This window comes from Xiphias gladius, chromosome 4 (genome assembly GCF_016859285.1).
Source record: "Xiphias gladius isolate SHS-SW01 ecotype Sanya breed wild chromosome 4, ASM1685928v1, whole genome shotgun sequence".
Classification (NCBI taxonomy): Eukaryota; Metazoa; Chordata; class Actinopteri; order Istiophoriformes; family Xiphiidae; genus Xiphias; species Xiphias gladius.
Genome location: NC_053403.1, coordinates 15146398 through 15170797, shown reverse-complemented (window position 1 = coordinate 15170797; position 24400 = coordinate 15146398). Strand labels below are relative to the sequence as shown.

The 24400-nt window shown below is 39.4% G+C and overlaps 2 protein-coding genes across 3 annotated transcripts; one reads left to right on the top strand and one right to left on the bottom strand.

Annotated features, from left to right (window-relative positions):
• Nucleotides 1–9812, bottom strand: LOC120789330 (G-protein coupled receptor family C group 6 member A-like). The gene is made up of 9 exons (XM_040125995.1): nt 9709–9812; nt 8423–8467; nt 6051–6173; nt 5790–5956; nt 5247–5344; nt 3725–4585; nt 3266–3484; nt 2665–2791; nt 1–2476 (listed from the first exon to the last, which is right to left on the bottom strand). Exons 1-9 carry the CDS (start codon nt 9810–9812, stop codon nt 1317–1319), a joined length of 2904 nt encoding a protein of 967 aa, XP_039981929.1. The 3' UTR covers nt 1–1316.
• Nucleotides 9755–23356, top strand: tmem63a (transmembrane protein 63A). 2 transcript variants are annotated; one of them, XM_040124703.1, is made up of 23 exons: nt 9755–9937; nt 12164–12344; nt 12543–12622; nt 12805–12883; nt 13219–13256; nt 13456–13598; nt 14000–14051; nt 14181–14289; nt 14579–14649; nt 14787–14867; nt 15316–15433; nt 15703–15836; nt 16337–16480; nt 17190–17343; nt 17430–17536; nt 17642–17728; nt 18050–18115; nt 18563–18725; nt 19241–19346; nt 19556–19723; nt 20246–20361; nt 20449–20499; nt 21032–23356. In XM_040124703.1, exons 2-23 carry the CDS (start codon nt 12189–12191, stop codon nt 21170–21172), a joined length of 2364 nt encoding a protein of 787 aa, XP_039980637.1. In that variant the 5' UTR covers nt 9755–9937; nt 12164–12188; the 3' UTR covers nt 21173–23356. The 2 variants fall into 2 exon arrangements, with proteins under 2 accessions (XP_039980637.1, XP_039980638.1); XM_040124704.1 differs by lacking the exon at nt 9755–9937 and adding an exon at nt 9955–10163.
• Nucleotides 23357–24400: the final 1044 nt, after the last annotated feature.

Here is a 24400-nt window from a genome sequence, read left to right as displayed (position 1 = left end):
GTTTATGAGATTTGAAGATGAGATTGCTAGAATTAAAGAAAAGTTTATTTTCCAAACTAATGATTGCCTTTCCTGTCTAACGATTGTGTGAAATGATCTCAACACCTAGAAAGATATTCCTTACGCCCAACTATCACATATATTTAAATAGATATTAAACATGAAACAGAGAACACAGACCATAATCCAGAATGGCAATGCAGTCATTACAGAGTAGAGTACTGATTGTTGCCACAATGGCTTTTCCCAGGAGGTGTTTTTGTACATCAGGAAAATTTCAGGATCTAGTACAGCCCACTACAGTGTTTTGTTCCATTCATTTATTGAATTATAGGTTTATCAGATATGGCAATTATTACATAATTATAACAATGACTATTATCAAATCTTTAATGTGACAAATATTATTTAATATTTTGTGCCATTTATAATGTAAACCCCTAAAGAAGTGAGAGCTGCAATTGTTCATTTTTGAGTGTTTTTGTCAATACTTCCGATATGACATTTAGAGCTGAGACAGTTAGTCAGTTAATTGATAAGCCAATTGACAGAAGATTAATCAGCAACAATTCTGATAATCAATCGTTTCACTCATTTTTCAAGTAACAAGATTAGGAGTCTATAGTCATGCTAGCAGCTCTGTGAGGATTTATTAGGGCACAGTGGTGCTTTGAGCAAAATGCTAATATCAGTGTGCCAACATGCTCACAATGACTTAATGCTAGCGTGCTCTTCAGTAGCCATTTTCACCAGCTTAGTTAAGCCTTAGTTTCTGATCCGTGATGGTGGTGCTAAATGAAAAGTTAAGGGATCACCCAAATGATAACTGTTTTTCCTGAGGGAAACACGAATGACTGTATCAACTTTCATGGCAATCCATACAGCAGTAATTTTTAGTCAAAACCACAAATCATCTTCAGCTGCTAGTGGCAGTACATGAAAAGTCGGTGTATCACCAAAGTCTTTAGGATTCATCGTCTCTGTACAAAAGGTTCAAAAGTATAAGGAGTCGGTGCTTTGCTTGATATCATAGTAAACTTAAAAGCAATTTTGGTGTTTATGCTGTTGGTGAAATAAGCAATTAGAATAATTCACATTAGGCTTGTGGAAATTATATCGCTTTTTTTTTTTACTAGTTTCTGGCCTTTTATAGACAAAACAAATACTCGATTGATATAGAAAATAATTAGTATGTTAATCAATAATGAAAATAATGGCTAGTGGCAGCCATAATAATCCTTGAACCATTACATTTTGTGCTACAGTTTTTAAATATTTTAATGGATTTTTTTTACTTTTGTGTATTACTTTGTTATTTACACTGGCAAACTTAAATATCTCCTTAATTGCCTCTTATTGTTGTTGCTCTGCCGTCTTACGAGCTGTGGGTTCGAAACTGGTAACAGAGAGCGTGATGACAGACCAGAGCTCATGGATAGGTGCTGGTCATTCAGTCGATCGAATGACAATGAATTTGACGTTGTTGACTCCACATCTACAGCAGTGTTTTGAATCTCTCCAGAGCTAAAGGAAGATGAGATCCAGTTATCCTCATATCGGATGTGACCCGAGGAGTAATTCCTTACATCCTGGCGGAAGGCGTTTACTGTGTTTGCTTCTGGCTTGAACAGAATAATGTAACACTTGGTGAAGAACTGACAGAACAGGATGCCGTAGGCTGAGATGAGGATGACGACCATCTCCACTGTTGGAAGGTAGCGGCCTGTGACAGTGACATAAACTGGGCCAAAGATGATCCAGCAGATGAAGTAAATCAACATAGCAAAGGTGATGAACTTTGCATCATTGTAACTTTGCGGCAGCTTTCTGCCCTTGAAAGCAACACCAAAGCAGATGAGAGCTAACACGCCAGTATAGCTTAGCATGGCTCCAAATGCAGTAAAGGATGTTTCATTGCAAAAAAGCAGGCGCTCCTCTTTGTTTTTCAGTAACTCCCATTTGGGCATTGGAGACTTGAATGAAAGCCACAGGGCACAGATCAGCACTTGACCTGCCATGCACGCTGTAATAATGATGTAAGGCTTGTAGAGCTTTTCCAGGACACTCTTAATGCTGGGGTCAAACTCAAAGGCCAAGATGATCTTAAAGGACTTGACCATGATGCAGGAGACACACAGGGTGAAGCTCAAGCCAAACAGTACCTGCCGTGCTTGGCACTGCCAGGGGTTGGGTTTTCCACCAAACAATATCACACTCACAAACGTGCTCAAGAGAGAGGCGAGGAGGAGGATGCAGATGGGGCCCACAGATGCACGCACAACAGGCGTATTCCAGCGTGCAAGGAAGATGATCCCAACAACAATGGTAAGCAGTGCCCCTAGAGCAGTAAATGCCAGCAGCACCTTATGATATTTATCATCCCAACTCAGGAAGACAGGTTTCTTGCGGAAACACCTGTCACTTCCCATGGAGGAGTAATCAGTCTCAGTGTTGCAAAGATGACATTCTGTGGAATCTGCAAACAGAGGAAAAACGCTCATTATGATCTTCAAGTTGGATATACTGTGTGCTATTCCTCATAGTTAACAAGGTGATAGGCCTCATAGTATCAGCAAAATTTGTCTTGCAGAGTTATCATTGTTTTGTTTTGTGAACAACCATAAAAGTCATTAATGATATCGTTTACTTTAGTCTGATACACACCGCTGATATTGGAAAAGTGGTCCACAGGACAGGGGTGGCATAGATAGCAGCAAACAGGCTGGCCCTGGGCTGACTGCTTCCTGTAGCCTGGAGCACAGCTGTTTGAACACCTGGAAATCACATCACCCTGAGAAGAGAAAGTATCCCTCATCATGCACTTTTTTTTGGTAGAGCTCATGAATATGCATACAGTCGTCAAAATAGGAAGAACACGACAAGGAAAGCTATGGTGAAACACGAAACAAGACAAAACAAGGATCTGCAGCCAGGCTCTGTGAGACTGTTCTTAAGCAGTACTTAATCAATCAAACAGATGTCAACACATTTCACTAAAAAACAAAAATGTCAACCTCATAGTGGCACTAAAGGAAATGTCAGGGGATCACCAAAGGTGGTAGGATTCCTCGGGGGACTATTAATGTCTATACAAAATGTCACAGCAATCCATCCAACAGTTGTCGAGATATGTAAGTCTGGGCCAAAGTGGTGGACCAACCGACCGACCCTGCTGTCCATAAAGTCACACTGCTAATGTATGCTGTAGAGAATGAGGATACATAGAATATTAATAAAGAGTGATAAATAAAAGGCAAATCCTTACTGTGACACTGATGACATCTCGATATGTTTGCTGCGAAATGAAAGTCAAGCTATGGGTTTCTATACTGTAACGAGCTACAATGTAGTACATGTCCATAAAGGTTGGTGAAGTCTGCCTCCAAAGGATGACATCATATCCTGAGTTGAGGTCCCCCCTGCTGTCGAATGTATAGTTTTTCCCATCCAGGTGGAACGTTGCTTTCCTTAAGGCTCCTCGTAACTGAAAGTGCAAAGTGTTGAAAACGGTGAATTTGTGATCATGCTAAAAGAGAATTTCCTTTTCACAACCGTGTGAATTTTATTTCACATTTGGTCTTAGCATTCATCATGCGTATTTATTTGTGCTTGTCTGTGTATGTGTGTGTGTGTGTGTGTGTGTGTGTGTGTGTGTGTGTGTGTGTGTGTGTGTGTGTGTGAGAGGGAGAAAAAGAGAGAGAGAGGGGGGAGAGAATGTATTTACCTCGACTGGCTGTAATCTCTGGCTAGTCTTACAGTCCCTATTGACGCAGAGGTCTACAACAGCCTGAGCGATAGCTCTAACTGCCAACTCAACACTGAACACAGCATATGGATGTAACTTCTTCATTAATACGTCAGTGACTGTGTCATTGGGATTCTCTCTTTTCACCAGTCTGACAGCACGGTCGAGTTTCATACCCAAATCTTCCTGTGTGGAACTGGCATTTTGTGCAGCCTCCCACCTCTCATTTTCTTGTTGTTGATGTTCCTTTAGAAAGTTATACAAGAATGTGTTGTTCTTGTGGCGATCAGGGTTTACGTCAAGATTACTGAGGTACTGCTTAAACCTGGCTGAGTTTCCAGATTTAAGAGTTGTCCCAAAAATTGTTCCTATGTCACTCAAAGTCCAGTGTTTCAGTAGAATATCAGCTGATTCTGACCAATTATCACTGGCCACCCAAACTTTCCCTCTGCCTCGAGGATCCTTGAGAAGACTGTTAAAAAGATACATCATGTGATGAGGTTTGGCGAAGGACACAATGACTTTGGCATTTTCATTATGAGTAATGCTTTTCACTGTAGCGTTAATGCGTTCCTGGAGTCTGTCGTCACCCAGAACGTCTGGAAGAATAGAGGTGAAGGCAAAGCAAATGTTTTTGCCGGTTGCATGATGCTGGAGGCGTTCAGCTATGTAGTGACCGTAGTCACTATCGGTTGTCACTACACCGACCCAGGTCCATTGGTGTCTCTGTAGAATCTCAATGATGGCTTGTGCCTGGTGATCATCCTCTGGTACTGTCCTCATAAAGCTGGGAAAACGTGTTTTATCACTCAAGAGACCAGAGGTTGCACCATAACTTATCTGTGGAAATATTACAAAACATCAGTTACACAAGTATAGTTACACTACATAAATATACAGTAGTGATAGGACAAATTTTGTCTGCATTCATGTGCTTGACATCTAAAAAGAAGGAATAATTTGACACTTTCGGAAAAATACGCCTATTTACTTTCTTGCTGAAAGTAAGATGAGATAATTGATGCCACTCATGTCTGTATGGTAATTCTGAAGCTACAGCAAGCAAATACAAAGAACTAGCCTGGCTGTGTCCAAAGCTTGCCAAATCCACTCACCAGCACCTCTAAAGTTCACTAATTAACACTTTATATCTCGTTTGTTTTATCTGCTCAAAAACGGAAGTACAAAAACATGTTACACTTGGGTTTTCGGATGGCTCTTTCCAGTCTATCTGTTAAGCTAAGCTAACCAGCTGATAGTAGGAGCCCAATATTTATCATACAGACATGAGGGTGGCATCGATGTTCTCATCTAGCTCTGTCAACAAAGTGAATAAGTTCATTTGCCCAAATGTCGAACTATTCATTTAACATCACTGAGCTGAACCAATTTTATATTTTCTGGCGAGAATTTTCTGCAGTTTAGATCTTAGCGCTGACGTAAATGCATGCAAATTCTATCAGTCACACTTTAGCAGCCTTCCTTAGCGGCTCTGTCATACCTGAGGGATATACTCCAGGTTGAGTTGCCTGGAGACCGATATGGATATCTCTGAGTAGTAATCACCGACAACAGCCAACACAGGTGGGGAGGACCGCTCTGCACCATCCAGGTATATTATACATACATATATGTATATATATATATATATCTGTATATACAATTGTAAACTAAAAAGTGACAGGACAGAATCTACAATAATGGGTTATGACTCTTTAATTACTAGGATCATCATCTGAGTAGCAGAGGGTAAGATAATGTAATATATATAAATGGCAACAGTTAAAACAGTTTGAGAGCCAAACTTTGCATTCTCAGCAGGATATAAGCCCAAAATTTCATATTTCATCTTTCTCCATTATCCACACAGTTTAAAATTTGATTTTTCTTTATATATATAAACGTTCACCTTTTGTAGTCATAAAATCTCTTTCACAATTTATGTACTGTTTATCCCTGTAATCCCAAAAAAATATTGTTCAGTTACTGATGGATGTCTATCGTGAAATATTCCTATACCAATGTGTCACATACAACTACTCACCGTTCCTCCTCATGAAGGCCTGGGTGCTAATGAGTGCCGTGGTAACATCAGAACAGGAGTCTAGTATAGAATATCCTAGGGTGAGGTTCCCCAACACATGCCTCTTATTTACCTCCTCCACCGCCTGCACCATAATCAGAGACTGGACCAGCCGAGTTATGCTGAACCTGTGGGATCCCATCACAGATATTATATATAAATGTACTCTACATTTATATATAATAACCACATTACAGCACACATCAGGGTAAAAAAACTTACCTGTTACAGATCCTGCTGTCACTGCCATCTTCTCTCATGGTAACATTAACACTTTCATGTATTGGGAAAATTCCCCCAATAATAATGTCACCTGGAGCTGTGGCATCATCGAAACCTGTAGTACTAAAAAAACAGTTTAGTAAAACTAAGGTAAAGATGTAGAAACCAAGGAAATGTTTCATCTCCTTCCTTTGCTCTTTAAGTTGGCTCAAATCTCCTTTAACGTTTCTCTGATTTCCAAAATCTCTTCTCAAATATCCGCTGTGTATATCGAGTATTTGTCTCTCCGGTGTGTCTACAAAAGATAGAACTGTCAGTAAACTCCTTGAACTTGAAATACAACTAATCATTTTTCCTGTCTCTGTCATGAGGTGTCACTTGGCGCAATGCACATGGAATGTAGAAAATGTCAGCTTTCTTCCTGGTACTATGATTAGGCTATGCCTCTGGCTACAAAACTATAATTTAACAGAAGCTAACACATTAAAAAAACACATGTATTCTACAATTAAACCGGGTAAAAAATTAATTTATTGATTAGACTTCATGCAGCCAAAATGTATTTCCATTTCCATGTCTCTGTTGGATTCTGTTTTCTGTATTCTGTTAAAAAATAAGGAAGCAAAACTTAAAACACACACACCCACAAACACACGCAAACACACTCACACACACACACACACACACACACACACACACACACACACACACACACACACACACACACACATATATATATACATATATACCACTTTCCCATTCGCATAAATATGAAAGTGGTCTCAGACTTTTTGACCCCAGTGTGTGTGTGTGTGTGTGTGTGTGTGTAGGGAGCTTCAGCATTTCAATTTCCCAACACGATCAGGATAAAATATGGATCCTGTGTTTACACATCTCTCTCACGTGATGTCTTTCATGCCAATTATGCTTGTTGTAACGATGAACATGAGTCACCAGCACGACTGTCATTAATTTAACCATTAATTAAATCCTCAAAGAGGAGAACAGAGCTAAAAAGGAAAGTATGTTATTCATGGAATTTCCATGTAGATGCTGAATAGGCTCGTGTTTTTACAGTTTACTATAGCCTTTAGTTTATTAAACCGCTATGCTTTTGTTTTCAATGTTGGGACATTTTTATTTGAATGAGTCCCAAAAGGCTACCAACTTCCACACATCATATGATTTTTTTGTGACTACATTTGTAGGCAGTGTCAAAACGTCCTTCATCTCAATAAATACGTATTTTCAGAAATTACATATTTACACCTATTTGTTCTTTTGGTAATGCATAGGATCATCTTCCTCAAAATGCCAGTCAGAGACTTGTCCCAAAGCCACTCCAGCATTCTCTTGGCCGTATGCTTCAGGTCATTGTTGTTCTGCGTGAACCATTGCCCCAGTCTCAGCTCGCCCGCACTCTGGAGCAAGTTTTCTTCAAGGGCCTCTCTGTATTTGGCTGCATTCATCCTTCCTTCAATTCTGACCAGTCTCCTTGTTCCTGCCGCTGAGACGCACCCCCACAGCAAGATGCTGACACCATCATGCTTCGCCATAGGGATGGTATTAGCCAGGTGATGAGCAGTGCCTGGTGTTTGCCAGACACTGTGTTTGGAGATCTACCCAAAGGGTTCAATTTTTTTTTCATCGGACCAGAGAATCTTTTTCCTCATGCTCTCATGGTCCTTTAAATGCTGTTTGGCAAACTCCAGGCAGGCTCTACTTACTCTACTATAAAGACCTGATCGATGGAGAGCTGCTGAAATGGCCAACCTTCCAGCAGGTTCTCCCATCTCTTCAGAGAACTTCTGAAGCTCTGTTACATTGACTGTTGGGTTCTTGGTCACCTCCCTGACCATGGCCCTTCTTGCCCATTTACTCTATTTGGCTGGGTGGCCAACTCTAGGAAGCTTCTCCCATTTCACAATTATTGAAGCCACTGTGCTCCTGGGAACACTCGGAACTTTAGAAAAGGCTTTATAGCCTTTCCCTGATCTACGCCTTGCCACAGAATTTTGTTGTGGAGGTTTGCAGAGAGTTCCTTGGATTTCATTGCTTAGATTTTGTCCTGACATGAATAGACTGACCTTATATACACAGGTGTGTGCCTTTCTCAACCAAATGCATAGGTTTGGTTTCATCTTTGACAGGGACATTTTTTGAAAGCTCGCCAAAATAATAGACATGCTCCTTCTCTATCTCTCTTTTCTCATTCATATCATTTTGTTGATTTGTGTGGTGCACCTGAAGGGTTTCATGATAGAGCTGCTCAATTTCATTTTTAAATGATATCAAAAAACGCCTTCTTGTATTATATTTCATTCAGCTCCTGAAGTTGCAGCAAGATCTTTCACCATGACATCGGAGCTCACCTGAGAGCCTGCAGCTCAGCCGTCTTTGTGTCTGTGTTGAGCAGGCTGCTGCTGACAGGATTTTCAGAATAAAATTATGCCCGACAATGCCTAACAAGCAAATAATTTGGACAAGCTGTGACAAATTCGCTCTATAAATGATGTCCATGTCTTAATGACCAATATGCAGTAACAACTCTGCTCTTGATCCACTCATAGAAAGGGGCAGGGGGGCATTGAATAGTGAATATTTCTCCAGCTAATTTCAAAGAAGATACATTTGATTTGATTACAGATTTGGGTATTATTAACTATGATTAGCTGTTACTTACACTTCCGTTCTCCTTTAAAATGGACCTGATGTCCTAATTTGCTCTGGAAGCATTTTTGCCTCACAAATTAGCTAACACTTAACCACTGGAATTTAAATGGAATATCAACTGATGTCAATGTTGTCCATTGAAGGAGTTTTCAATTCTATGAAATTTGAAACCTTCAAAATATAAATACTTACCACGTCAGAATCACCCCAGCTCATCACCAGCTCATCCAACTGAAACTTAACAAGAAGATAAAGCAAGGCTTTTTCCGTAAAGATTTAAAAATAAATCTTTGAAAAGCGAAAGGCAGTAAAATAAAGAAGCTTTTTATGGCACCCATTTTCAACTCAGGAATGTGTACATTTTTGTTGAATATGCAAGATGCCGCCATGATCTATTTTTTTGTCTCTTCTATTTATTTGTCTCCTTGTTTCTATGACTTTCTTGCCCCAAAAAGGGTATTCTATTACAAAATAGTGCAGCAAGTAAAACTTTGAGATAATTTTCCTTTATCTGAGTATTTCCAAATTATGCTACATAATACTCCGTGATATTTCAGGGGGAGAACATTATACTTTTAAGTTTATTTGATAGCTGTAGTTAAAAGTAACTTTGGAGATTAAGGTTTTACATGCAAAATATATAACGGAACTCTAAAATGCCAGTGTCTTTAAGTATCTTAAAAAATAATGCACTATTTAAATAAAATGAATTATTGTTATTAAACTATGATGCACAGTTATAGATTTTTTTTTACCTAACAATTTATTAAGTTGTTAAATGAGCTCCAGCTCGAGCTAAAACATTAGAATGCCGCTTACACGTTAATGCAACAGTAATAATAATCCAATAATATGATCTAACATCATCACAAGGCCGCATGAGTAACTTTATATATATGCGCATCTAAGAGTTTTATTTGTAATGGGCCGTTCTTAGAGTGTGGTAATGTTATATTTATTCAAGGTCAAATTGTAGTATTTCTACTTAGCCTCCCGTAAAAGCGGCGTACGGAGTGAGGCTCCTGCTCCATTTGTCCGTGGAGGCTCCGAGGGCTGACTGGAACCCTGAACACGACAGCGTCTGCGCATACACGGAACAGAAAAGGGGGGGGGGTCAGAGTTATTACAGTTAAAGAGAAAAAAAAAGAAAAAGAAAAAGAAAAAGGAAGAAGTTTCCCTCTAGGCAGAATAAAGGGAAACGGACCGACATACAGGTATGTATGAATAAAGGACAGACAGACAGGTATGAACGTCCAAATGTCACACACCTACGCAGGCATCCTGGGAACGGGAGTCGTACCATTTCCAGACAAGTTAATCAAGTTATGTTAGCGGATGTTGACATATCCGTTGTCACTTGTGGTAGTTGGCGGGGTTAAAGAAGCCTCATTAGCATTAGCAAATTTTCTCGCAACTTTTTTTGTGGGCTGTAGCTGTCACGTAAGTGTTGCTTTAACTATCCTGCTCAGTTCAACTAAATACGCGTCGGTTTAACTTTCAGCCTGGCGAGTTAAAGTATCAGTAACTGCTCGCTTGTCGCGGTGTGTTCAAGTGTGAAGACAGCGAACAGCTGTTAGAGAGCGAGGAGGCGTCACTCAGAGAGAGACGCCTGCATTCAAACTGAAGCAGAAAGATGGCATACTCTGTTGTAATTTTTGTTCCTCGTAAATTTAAATGTCAGGTTTAACGGAAAAAAGTCAGCGGTCGTATCATGCATTGTAAATTTTTTTTTAACTGCGCACTCGTGACTCCGTGAGCGCGGACCATCTATTTCAGGAGAGGTGGGGCGCGAGGGGCTCTGTTAACGACTCGTGACGAGTGGGATTTGCCACGGACTCCGGTGGTGAAACCGCAGTCACCGACTGTTGTTTTATCTTTGCTTCAGTCCCAGTCATGCTCCAAGCACGACAGAATCCCCTGATTATGCGTTCGGTCTTAGAAAAAATGAAAAACCACAGGCGCCATTGCGCCGCTGCTGCAGATGTCTTTCAGAATACATTACTGTACACAAGGGGTCTCAAACTATGAGCCCAGCAGTGGTGGAATGTAACGAAGTGCATTTACTCAAGTACTGTAATGAAGTACTTCTTCTAGGTAACTGTACTTTACTTGAGTACTTTGTTTACTTTAACTCCTCTACATTTAGTAGTTACCTTGCAGACTCGGATTCTATATACAAAACAAGTGGACAGTTTATAAAATATACTAATAACAATATTCTATTGTAATGCAATAAATAGTCCAGTAATATACAGTACTGCAGAGAAGTACATCTGAGTACTTCTCCCACCACACACACTGAGAGCACATATGCTGTCACTGCAACCACAGGCAACACCATCTTAGTTTCTCACTTCTTTCTTTCTGGTTTCAATTATGCAATTATTGGTAACATCCTCTGATTTAATGTCTTCAGGAAAGACGTTAGCACCTAAAAAGCTTGAAGCTGCTAAAAGCTGCACGTTGTAGCGCACTCCTGATGGGCCAAGGAGCCCACTGTGGAGAGCTGAAATGATTAGCTGATTAATCCAATATTTAATATTTTGATAATGGAATCACTTATGTAATTTCTCAAGTGAAAATCACAAATATTTGCTGGTTACATGTTCTCAAATGTGAGAATTTGCTGCTTTTCTCTGTTTTATGTCATTGTAAATTGAACGTCTTTAGGTTTTTGACTGTTGGTTGGACAAAACCAGACATTTGAAGATGTCATCCTGAGCTCTGGAAAATTGTTTCAGGCACTTTTCACTATTTGAGTTTTTCCAGAGTTAACAAAAATAATTGATTGATTAATTTGATGATGACAGTGATTGGTAGTTGCAGCCGTACTACGGTGTTCTGTTAAGGTCTGAGCGTTGCAGAATATCATTGCAAGGTGTGTTAATCAGTGAAAAAAATCTGCCTACATGCTGCACAACTCATAGTCTAAGACCCCTGATGTAGGGATTCCCTTATATTACCTTTCTCCTGCAAAGACAGTACCCCTTGACGTTTACTCCCCTTTTCAGTGTTGCAACCAGTTTAAAAATGGGTATAGGTTCCCAATATTATATTATTTTTAGGGCAAAAAAACAATCAGCTCATTTGTTGAGCAACAATGTAAATATATTTGATAATTCCAGCCTCTCAAGTGTAAATATTTTCTTTCTTTCTCTAATATTCATTTCAAATTAAAGGTTTTACTTTTTTTTTACCAGTGTTTGGACAAATCAAGCAATTTGAAGATGTCACCTTGGACTCTGGGAAACTTTGACCCACATTTTCTGAAACTTTCTGACAGTTTCTCAAGTAAACAATTAATGGAAGAAAAAATAATCAACAGATTAACTGATAAAGAAAATAACTGTTACCAGCCCTAGTATTTTTCTTATCACTGTGGGAACAGCTTTGGCTCTGGGAGGTCATTTCTCAACATATACTACTGTCATTCTCTGCAGACGAGCTGCTGGTTCCACTCCAGTGATGACTTCCCTGTGGTGGCTGATCACAAATGGTACCTCTCCCTCTGGCTTCGTGGACAACAGTACCTGCTTCAGCTCCACACAGAAAACCGTACTTAGTGGGGTCCATTTTGGAGGAGTGCCAGTTGTGCTACTGCTCGATTTCTCTGTCTTTCTGGTGTGTAGATTAATGTAGAGTTAAAATCTCATAACCCCAGTTATCTGTAGTTCTTTCTGTCTTGTTTTCAGAGGCAGAGAATACTTAATATTTTCTTTATTCTTCCAAATAAATATCTCTTCAGGTACAAAGAAAGCCCAAGAAAGCTCTTTCTGCTAGGCGATAATTAGCTATAATGACTTTTCTTGCCACCTACAGGTGTTGCTGATCCTCTTCTCTATTATCAGGAGGAGGTTTTGGGACTATGGGCGTCTGGCACTGGTCGCAGACAACGAAGGGTGAGTTCACAACCTGACAAACTCTTTTTCAGCCATAGTGGCATGATCTGAGGCTCGGGCTAGCTGTGGTAGACATACTGACCAAAATAAGTACTGTAAACCAATTGTAATGGTAAATGAATCATCTATGTGATCTTTCTTTCAGTTTGATGTAGTCTTTGACCCTCGACTCTGTGTTTCAGGTTCACTGAGTCAACACATCGTCGCTATGGATACACGTCATCCTTTGTGTCCAGCGTGGATGACTTAGAGTATGAATGGGTATGTAAAAGAAAGTCTTGGTTGTCCGTTTCAGCACCAAAATCGGTATTCAACTAGCATAAAAGATGAGTTGCACCGATCGAGATGAGTAGTCCCTTTATATCACATCATGACAAATCAACACTGTTGTATTAAGATTGTTTCAGTTGAATATTGGTAATCATTTTTACTCACACTTAGCTAGCCTGTAATATCACTGACATGACATGCTACTGTATAAATCTGGTTTTAGAGTCAATATGCTTTTGGGAGACCATGAAGAACATGTCAAATAATCTTTATCAATATAATCTTTATTGTATGTTAGTATAATCAAAATACCTCTCTCTCTTTAGGGCTTCTGCTCTTGGCTTCCTTATATCCTCAGAATGGAGTGAGTGACCTTGTGGTTTGTTTTCTCCTTTGATTGTCATTGTTTCTCTGTATACAGGCCATGTGTTGGTTTCCTCTTATCAGTGTGTGTGTGTGTGTGTGTGTGTGTGTGTGTGTGTGTGTGTGTGTGTGTGTGTGTGTGTGTGTGTGTGTGTGTGTGTGTGTGTGTGTGTGTGTGTGTGTGTGTGCGCGTTTTCCAGTGAGGAAAAAATAAAAGCCAGATGTGGCATGGACGCTGTTCACTACCTATCTTTTCAGCGTCATCTGATCGTCCTGCTGTTGGTCATAACTGTCGCCTCCCTGTCAGTCATACTGCCTGTCAACCTGAGTGGAGACCTGCTGGGTGGGTTTGACATTACACTCTGTCTCTGATTACAGTTCAACACAACACAAGTGTAAATTGATAATAACAACCAGTGTCTGTTAATGGCTTAAATTACAGTTCCCTTACATATTTGCAAGGCTATTTTATGTACTGATTATGGGTCAGGTGTGTATTTAGTGTGTATTTTATGGTGGCTTCAAATGTGAATCAAGCAATCAAAACTGGGAAGCTGCACTGTCCACTTCATAATCAGGGACCTGTATCTAATTTATGTCTTTTTTTTTCATAGGTCATTTTGACCAAACTCTGGCTTAGGTTGCGTGTATTTTTAATCTTTTTCTGTTCATGTTCTTGCCTCTACTTGCGTACATTTTCTTTTTAAAAAAGAAATGCTGAATAATGCTGTTTATTTCTTTCAGGTAATGATCCCACAACTTTTGGAAGGACAACTATTGGTAATCTTCAAAAAGGGTAACTACTCTATAAGCATATTAAATAAAAAATGTATAGGGATAAATGAGTTCACGTTTGTATTGCAGAGGAGCTTTGTGGTTTGGTCATACCAAAATGTTTCTTGGTGTCTGTCATTTTTGCCTCTAGAAACAACCTGCTATGGCTGCACACAGTGTTTGCAGTTCTCTACCTGACCCTGACGGTTGTTCTGCTGCGACATCACACATCACAAATGAAAGACATAGGCAGAGAGACAGTGAGTCTCTGACTACTCAGGACCAGGCTACAAGATTTGATGTTATTTTTAAGAGAGTTCTGATCATCCACACTTGGTCTGCATGTCACGGGTGCACAAATTAAAACTGAGTTCTTATTACTTGTTTGACTTTCTGAGTTTATTTTACATTGGATTGCACCTGTCTATGAGGAGCTAAATGCATAATGAAAGCCATACCAGAGTAAACTCTGGATGAATTATATTAACTAGAAGTCACTGACCTGTGATGGTACCTGTCTGATCTGTCATCCTGTCTTTCACTTTGTAGACCAGAAACACCTTGTTTGTGTGTTCAATTCCTAAAACAGCAACAGAAGAAGATATAAACGCCCATTTCACGTGAGTGGACGGAACTGTTACACCCACTGTTTTCATCTTGTATAAAGCTGACTTTTAGTTTCGATACATTGTACTCACGTTACCATTAATAATAGCCACCTCCTGCATTCCTCAATGACAGTACTGTTTTTGTATAGAGAGGCGTACCCTTGTCATCAAGTGTGTGCTGTGACCCTGGGTTATGATGTGGCCAAACTCATGAACCTTGAAAAAGAAAGGTAAGTAAATAAAAATCATGTGATTCTTGCCCTCTGTGCAAGTGAGTGCATGCCAATATATGCAAGTGATCAGGCCATAAAGTCATATTGGCTTATTGCCTTAAAATTTCACAAATAAAAACTGTTAATTTTTGACAATGAATCTAATGTCTGTGCAGCTACAAACCCACAGAGAAAAATTTCCCATAACCCGGTCAATTCCTTGAACTTGTAGTTTCTTTAAGCTCATTATTTTAGTTTTGCAGCCCAAAAATTTATGGTATGTTTCAATTTCTCTCTTACTGTTCAATATTTAAATGGTTTTATATAGTGTTTGTGTGTCTGCAGAGGAAATGGCTGCAAGCACCAGCGTGAATCATATTCCAGTATTAGAAGTGTGTTAAAAATGTTGAGGCTCCTTTTTTTACTAAGTTTAACCAAGCTTTATGTGTGCGCTTTCTAACCCCAGGATTCGAGCTGGAAAAAACCTTCGATACTACGAGTGTGTCCTTGAGAAAACAGGAAAACATGAGTTGATTAACCCATGTTTGTGCGGGAACCTCTGTTGCTGCACCAACTCTGAGAAGGTGAGATGGACCAGATGATAAAACAGCTTTGTGCAGGGTTCCTGGATGCTTTTAGTTTTTGTCTTTCATGTTATGATTTATGGTAAAAGTAGATAAGACCGAATACCGTTTTTTTTTATAGCTGTAAAGTTGTGATGAAATGAAAAGGTTTTTTCAGTGTTATTCATTTACAGGTGCAGTAAATGAAGCAAGCATGTGAAGTATTTTACACCATGATTGAAACAGAGGTGTAAGGGATTTAATCTGTGTTTGTCTGTGTGTTTCTTCAGGTCGATGCCATAGAGTACTACAGTACTAAAGAAAAAGAACTGCTGGCAGAGGTTAGGAAGCAGGTAGAACTGGTGCCACAGCGCCCCCTGGGGATTGCATTTGTGACCCTACAGACTGAGGCTATGGCCAAGTAGTGAGTAGCTTTTTGTCAGTGCTTGTGTCTGTATTTACAGGTGGAGGAAACAACAGTAACATCTGTAATATTAAATGAAACACCTGAGACACGATAATACGTTCCAGTCCAACAGCAATGCAACCAATACTGAAGTAGTATGAAATAGTTTTAGTTGTTACTGTATCAGAGAGGCATTGATCCAACCGCAGTAGTTGTTCCCATTTTTCAAATTATGTTTCTTTTTTGAAAATGGAGCAATGTGCTGTAGCATGGCTACCCTGACAAGAGGTGATTGTTTGTCAAACAGTATGTGCCAGTGTTTTCTGCCATTATAAGTTGTTTCCCAGCCTGGATGCAGCAATACTATGTTGGCTGACTATGCTTGTCCTCTGGCCTGATCACGACAGTTATCTCTCAATTTTATTGTCACCACTTGACTTTTTACTGGCCTTTTGGCCACCTTTATGTCAAAAGCTGGTGGATGTGTATTACCAACAGCTGTCATTTATTCACCTCAGCATTCTGAAAGACTTCAACGCACTCGAGTGTGGTAGAACATGCTGCTGCTGTGGGAGGCAGCCCCAACCTTCATCCAAGAGTGGAACTCTGAAAGTGAACAAGTGGAGGGTTAGCTTTGCACCCCATCCCAAAAATGTGTACTGGTAAGGTCTGAGATACCAACCCTTCACACAGTATGTGCTCCATGCAGATCATATGACTTGGTATTTCTAATTCTGGTGCCAGTAGGGATGGGCAATAAATTCAATATTATCATTCAGTGATTTTTAGTGGAATCATATGGTGTTATTGTTTTACAAAATTCTGATGACCAAATTATTGATTCAAATTAAATTGTAAATAAGCAAAACAAGTTTTTTTTTGTCTGATGTAATGCCTAAAAGTGGAACACATTACACTATGTTACACACTAGCTGGATTATTTCATATGTGATCTTACTCACACTTGTCATATTGTGGCTATATTGGTACCATGAAAATATTCCTGTTAATACTGTGATATTTTTTTCAACCGTATCAACCAGAGCAGTGAGGTATTGCAAAGAACATTCCTCAGTATTTGGTGAAATCAATTATTTGAATCATTCCAGTGTAAATCCCGCTTAGTGTCCTTTAGAATTCCTTCTAACCTGCTTACTCACTGCAAGTTACTGTGGATAATGTCATCTGTGAAATGTTTAATCTTTAGCAAAACACCTACTGTGCATATAAAAACATTTTGATTTACTTGCCTGATGAAGAGGAATTGAAGGAGGAATAAGAGTGTGCCTCACTGTTATGTTTTATCTATGCTGCCTCTTTGTATGTAACTGTCCTGTTGCTTCTGTTTTTCTTATTTTCCCTGTCCTACAGGGACAATCTGTCAGTGCGGGGTTTTCCCTGGTTCATGCGCTATGTGACGCTCAACTTCCTCCTCTTCTTCCTGCTCACCTTCCTCACGACTCCCGCCATCATTATCAACACCATAGACAAGTTCAATGTGACGAAGCCCATCTACTATCTCAACGTGAGACTTACACGTGTAGATACCCGTTTGTCACAAGTTTGCTTTTAAAGCTGGGAATCTACAGTTTGTTTTGTTTTTCACCTCAGAGCCCCATTATCAGTCAGTTCTTCCCCACTCTCCTGCTGTGGTCCTTCTCCGCGTTGCTACCTACCATAGTCTACTATTCTACACTAGGAGAATCACACTGGAGCAGGTATTACACACACACACACACACACACACACACAGAGAGGCAGTGCAGTGATTGGTTCCTGTTAGCTGAGGAAAATGTTTTGATCCTGTGCCCTTTGTGTCTCAGGTCCAGTGAGCAGCTGAGCATGATGCGTAAGCTCTACTTCTTCCTGCTCTTCATGGTGCTTATCCTCCCCTCACTAGGGCTGACCAGGTAATTTGTGTTACAATCAGTGTGAATAAGCAACAGTTCCCAGCATCCAAGTTAATTTTGTATTTGCAGTAATAATTCATAGTTTAGCAAACAGTGTATGTTAAAAACAGTAATAAATAGGGCGCTTACACACTTTAAAAAAAAAGAGGAAGAGGGAATTGCAGTTGACTGGATAGTATGTATCTACAGTAAAATGGCAGATATAAAATGAATGTCAGTTGGCTGTAGAAGATTCCTCTTAGGGCTAATTGTTGCATTTTTGTACAGTTGGTTTGAGGAAGAACCTCGCCAAACGTTTTGTAATCTCTTTTGTTTTTTCAGTCTCGCTGTGTTTTTCCGCTGGGTGTTTGATAAAAAGTTTCTCTCAGATGGGAAACTGAGGTTTGAGTAAGTAATCCCTCTTTCCTGCTTCTTGATTTTTAAAATTCAAATCAAATATGTACGAATTAATTTTAAGAATGACTACATTATAGAGAGAGATACATTTATGTCAGTGTTACAAATAACTAATCATGCAGCAAGATCTCCTGTTGAAGTCAGGTTTTGAATCTAGTTTCATATTTCACATTGTCCTCTTAAGTTTGGTTGTAATTTAATTTACGACTGTTTTTCTAAAGTTGCCAGTTTTTGTTGAACCTGACATGATCAGAAAAATGTGTTGGAAATGCAAGGAAAGAAAATGTTCTTGCATGTGGCCAAACGGCTTTTATGATTTGTGGACAGAATTCTGTGGACTTTCCAAAAATTCTCCTTTTCTTTAATGTCTTTTCCTCATTGGTTGGACTTTATTGTCTTCTTGTATTTTTTTTGTTTTCCTTTCCTTCCTTACACCAGGTGTGTGTTTTTTCCTGACCAAGCGGCGTTCTTTGTCAACTATGTGATCACGGCGGGCCTGGTGGGCTCTGGGATGGAGTTGCTGCGGTTGCCAGGGTTACTGCTTTACACCATTCGTATGGTATTTGCGCGCTCCGCTGCTGAAAGGAAATATGTCAAACAGGTTTGTAATGGCTTTGTCCATTAAAGGAATGCTATACCTGGGCACCAGGGCCCAGGGTCCCGCTGTCTTAGTGAAAATAGAGAAAATATATGTTTTGGACATAATCAATTGTAAAAAATTGTGATTTTTGATACTGTTTACTTTAACCGTATCAATATATGACTTTGTAACCATAACTTAATTGTATAATACATGGATACCATTTTCAGAATATGCTTTCTCCATTAATATATAGGTTAAATCTTTGATCAGGTGTTCCAGGCTATGCGTGATATGTAAACAAGTACTTAAGATAGGCCTGTACACAGCTGGACAATGTGTAATAGCATATCAAGTGCTCTGGCCAAAGAATGATCTGTTTACTTTCTAACTAGACAGATTTATGCTGTGTTGTCTTTTCCTGTAAACTCAAGTCAATTGAAAGTTAAACAAGAAGAATGGAATACCTTGTTTGTAGATTTCTTTGTTCTCAGCCTCATTTTAACATCTTTAAGTCACTTCACTTGTGCTTACAGAACCAGGCCTATGAATTTGAATATGGAGCCATGTATGGCTGGACCCTCTGTGTGTTCACTGTCATTATGGCTTACAGCATCATTTGTCCTATGATTGTACCTTTTGGTAAGTAGTTACAAACATGCGCTCACACACAATCAACACATTGTAAGGTTTATTATCAGTAGATCTATTTGCCATTCTCTTGATTACTTCACTCTGTCAGACTTTGCCAGAGACCTCAATGTCCCTTTACACTTTTGTACATACAACATATGTCACCACTGCCATGGTTCTCTTTTAATGGCTTTGTTGTGTGTGTCTGACTCAATCAGGTCTCCTTTATATGCTGCTGAAGCACCTGGTGGACAAACACAACCTGTACTTTGCCTACCTGCCTGCCCGCCTAGAACGCCAGGTCCACCTGGGAGCTGTCAATCAAGCTCTGGCCGCACCCATCATCTGCTTAATATGGCTCTACTTCTTTTCTGTCCTCAGAACAGGTAAGAAACAGGTGTGGGCTTAACCTGAAAAAAGTTATCATCAGCAAAGTTGCCTGACATTCACTAACATCAATTAACCACTAATGTTCAGCCATATCTAGTATCTGTAAAAAAAAAAAGTTGGCCTTAAGACAGAATCTTACTATATACTATATCAATTTACAGAATTTTACAGTCTACAGCCTGTTACTAAAAACAGCTGTTCTTGGTTTTTTTTTTTCCTCAAGATATTTTTATCAAGTGTAACACATACATCTGTCAGATGGTCCAGTTTCTAAACTAAGCAAAGGCATAAAATGTTGCTGAAGTGTTTAATATCTCAAAGTAAACTTCCAAAAAGATGTTTCTCCCAACATTCAAAGTTTCCAACCATGATTCCTCAAGTAAATTGTGGACCACATATACGGTATATAATTACTATGTAATTATGTGTAGGTGTTTGCTTGCATGCAGCTGCATAATAAGACAAATCTCCATGCCGCTATTTAAACTATCTGTGTGGGGGGCTGTGTGGTGTTTCAGGTTTCCTGACCTCCACATCTCTTTTCACCCTGGTGGTCCTGTGTATCACTGTCTTCATCTGCATCAGCTACACCTGCTTCGGCCATTTCAAATACCTCAGTCCACACAACTATGCGGTGAGCATTTGCATTGACGCGCATATGTCGCACACATCTTTGCCGCCCCTCGCACTGAGCCCTCATATTGTTCGTGTTCTTTTGAAGGTGAAAGAGGAGGACGAGGATACAGAAAACGGAGTGGCAGAAAACACCAAGGTACTGTACTTGTTCTTTAACAGATTCCACAGCATGAACAGCGATCAGAAGATCTTGGGGTAACTTACCTTAAATTTGCTGTATATTAATTTACATATCTTGTCATCCTCTTGTTATTTTACTCATTAACAATATAACGATTAATTACTTTTGCCACAGAAATGGCAACAACAGTGAAATAACAGTACAAATTAGGTGATTATAAAATTGAGAGAATTGAAATAGAAGAGTACCAGGTCAGTGTTTTAATCCTTGTTTTCTGAACAATATGCTTTAGTCCTGATTGACCACAATAGCGAAGTTCATTTCTGATGTATCCTAGTTTGCCTTACGAATTTTCAGGCGCTTTACCTTCCCTAACCTTAAGTATTCTTTTGTGTAAAAGTCATACTTTGCCATGACATGCAATATTGCATCAAACACATCAGGCGGAATAAATGAATACACAAAAATTAATATTGAGAGACACCCTTAAGAGCCCTCTTGTTTGTTTTCAGCACTCATCTCTCTCTTTTGTGTTGTATAATTACAGGTTTACCTTCCCAGAGTGCTTAATCCAAAATCACCTGCCAGCACCACACAGGAGTCTAAATCTCAGCAGTCTTATGGCTCTACAGAGGACAGCCCGGCCTACAGCGCCAACCCAGTGGAAGGAAGCATGTCAGATAGCTGAATCAGCGTACTTTAACACCGAGTCAAAGCTTTGGAGTCAGGATTACCTCAGTTCCTGCGTTAAAATCTGCTTCCTTCACAACGATTTCAGTAGTGAGGTCAGTATATGAATTCACCTCCACCCTATTGCTCAGGTCAGACGCAGCCTGTCCCATTGAGAGAAATTCTCCGGATGGCACGAAAGAAGAGAGTGCAATGGGTTCTAAAGACCAACACTGTGCCGTCCCACACTAGTCCAACTTCCCTCTCTTCAGCTTTTGGAAAGATGAGTTAAAAGTACTGGTGGGGACAGTTTGATCATTTTTAATTGCTTTCTACAGGAAATAAGGTACATATTTGATATTTGTATGGTTATTTGAACTTGATCAGCATATTGCCATCTTCCATGTGAAACCTGCCATGTTGTCTCTCTGTTGTTTCATGTTGTTTGTTTCTGTATTAGACCTTTCTAGTTAAGGCCAATTCACCAAAAAATGTTTAACCAAAACCTCCCATTTCAATCTAACCAAAGTGTTTGTCAAAAAATACTGAAATCCATTTCTTGGACATGAGTTATAAGAAGCTAATTATGCAGTGAAGGTAATTATGCAGATATCTCCAGAACAAGATAATCAAGCCAGCACCACTGATATCAAAAAGGTTGACAAGCAGAGCTTTCTGTTTTTCTCCAGATTTCTCCACAGTGCCTTTCTGGATGCCAAAGAATAGCCCCTCTTAAGAGAATAAATTATCGCCTAATATTAATAATGCACTTTTTATATCAAGAGACCTGTTCTGTGTTTTTGTGTACTAACAAGAGTTTAATATTTTTACTTTTGTAATGAGGCAAGACAACAAATATTTGTATCTGTGTTGCAGGAGTTTTGCAACCAAAAACTTTTTAGTTCACATATTGCAAAGGTTTTAGCCATTGTTTTCATTATTATTTAAGGTAAGAAAATGATGCTGTGCCATTTAATGGATGAATGTTTTGAACATGCTAGCATTATTTGTATTTAATGTACTTTAAAGTTATGTTTGTGCATCTTTTTTTAAATGTGCATTTTAACAAGGAACTAAATCCTAAAAGAAAACCTGCAATCGTTTTAATAGTATTAATAGTATTAATAGTGTTGATTTTTTTTTAAGGTTTAACAGACAAAATGTCTTCAGACTACATATGTTAAGAGAAACTTAGCCTTAGCTTTGTATATGGTGACATAAATGTCAATATTAAACTATCTTCCATGCTTCTTAAAAACAGGCACAACTGTACAGTTATGCGCGTGTCTTGTCATTGGGGGGCACTGTTGAGCTGCAGTGAGTTAGCCTAACCTCTGAAATATTCATAAAGCAGTGAAAAAAGGACAAATGCAAAGTGTTGCACTGAGGATTTCTAACTTATTCTGACATTGGTATGAGCCAGTTTACTGGGCAACAATTCCAGTAGCTCCACCTCCTCACCTGATCTTTTAATATTGTCTCCCTTTCTGTTCCCTTTTGCTTCCTCTTTTCCTGCCCTTTTCCCCTTTCTCACCACGGTACCTGCCTCAGCTGAGAAAGACCTCTGTTGTTATTTAAGGGCTTTCAGCATGCTGATTAACAAAGTTGTTAAATATGGCTAATGGAGTGCCAAGCTAACAAACATATCTAGGTTATTAGCTGTGGTGAAAAGAGGGGTTTTGGCTGTTGGACGAGGATCAGTGTACTCAAATGGAGCCTCACAATAGTTCTTTAACTGAACAACAAAAATCAGGAGCAGCAGCTACTGGAGTGGTTCCTAATAGCTTAACAACAAATGAGTACTTCCTGGCTCAAGCATCTGACACACTTTTCTCTTAGGTTTCATTATTTGCCGAATTAATGTGCACCCATTCACTCACAGGGTTTACACACAGACTACCTACACACATAAAAGTGACAACATAGTAAAGAAATCTTGAAACCCAGTCTCTCCCTTCACTGCTAATAATTTAGACAGTAGTCACACACAAAGTTTAAAGATTGTTTGCAAAGAAAAAGCACTTATTTTAGCTTTTTTTTTTTAGAGCCATATACATTTTTTAAGATCTGGTTTCACAAAGGTTACAGACTGTGCTTTACTGCTACTGTTGAATAAAGATAAGAAAAAATAAATTAAAAAATAAATTTCACATGTTTAATCTTACTCAAGTATGTCATTTTGGGTTTGTGTGTATGTGTGTGATTAAGCAATAAAAACACTTCTCAGTGTTAAATGATCTCCAGTATGCTGGAAGTGATAGTTAAACTCACAATATAGCATGCTTTCTTGATGAAAATCACATAAACATACACTGCTGGACTCCAAGACTTGGGAGACAGATTTGAAAAGATACCTCAACAAATTCACATGAGAAGGCTGTGCAGGGTCAGGATATGGGGCCACTAATAACTTGCAGATATTGTCATGGCTCTGAGGATGAGCTGGGAAAGAGTTGGGAGTTTGATATTAGACACCTGATATACAGCCCGTGAGTTGAGTCTATTTAATGTGCGTTTGAAGGAGATTGCCTTCTGCTAGCTCAGTGGCGCAGGAGTAATGTGGATGTTACGGCTGCGGGAGCCTGGGAAGCAGCTCAGTCTCAACATCAGAAGAAGCTGCAACTTTCCAAAACCACACATCGAACTTTGACCTGATGTTAAACACCCCACAAAATCACTGGCTCAGTTTCAGCACACATGGTTCTTGGCCTCTGGAAATGGGCGTGTCAGAGCCTGATCTGAAGTTTGATCCAATTTACATGCAAACTGGGAGCAGTTTGTGCCATTGTTTATGTCTGGTTTTACACAAAGGTGCAGTGCTCCACACTTGACATGCAAACTACCTCTCTCATTCTCACTACAAAACATGGATCCCTTCAAGTTGTTTAGTAATGCTTTATGTAATCGGTCTAAAATTTCCTAATCATTTCCTAACAATTTCCAAGAAGTGGCCTGGAGATGGATTATGTGATTCGGTGAAAATTATAGGGAAAGTAGTCATTAAGTCCTTAAGAGAAAAGCTCCATCATCATTACTTTATTTTCTAAAACTTGTTCTCCATATAGAGTGGGGTCCAAAGGTCTGAGACCTCTTCCCCAAGTGAATGGGAAAGTGGTCTCAGACTTCTGGGTCCCACTGTATGTTGAATGCTTGGTGTATGCTTGCCTGTGGACAAAGTTCCCATTCCTGTGTGTTTAGCAGAGCTGCTCTGCAACAACTACATGGCTCTCAGGGTTACGCTAGCACC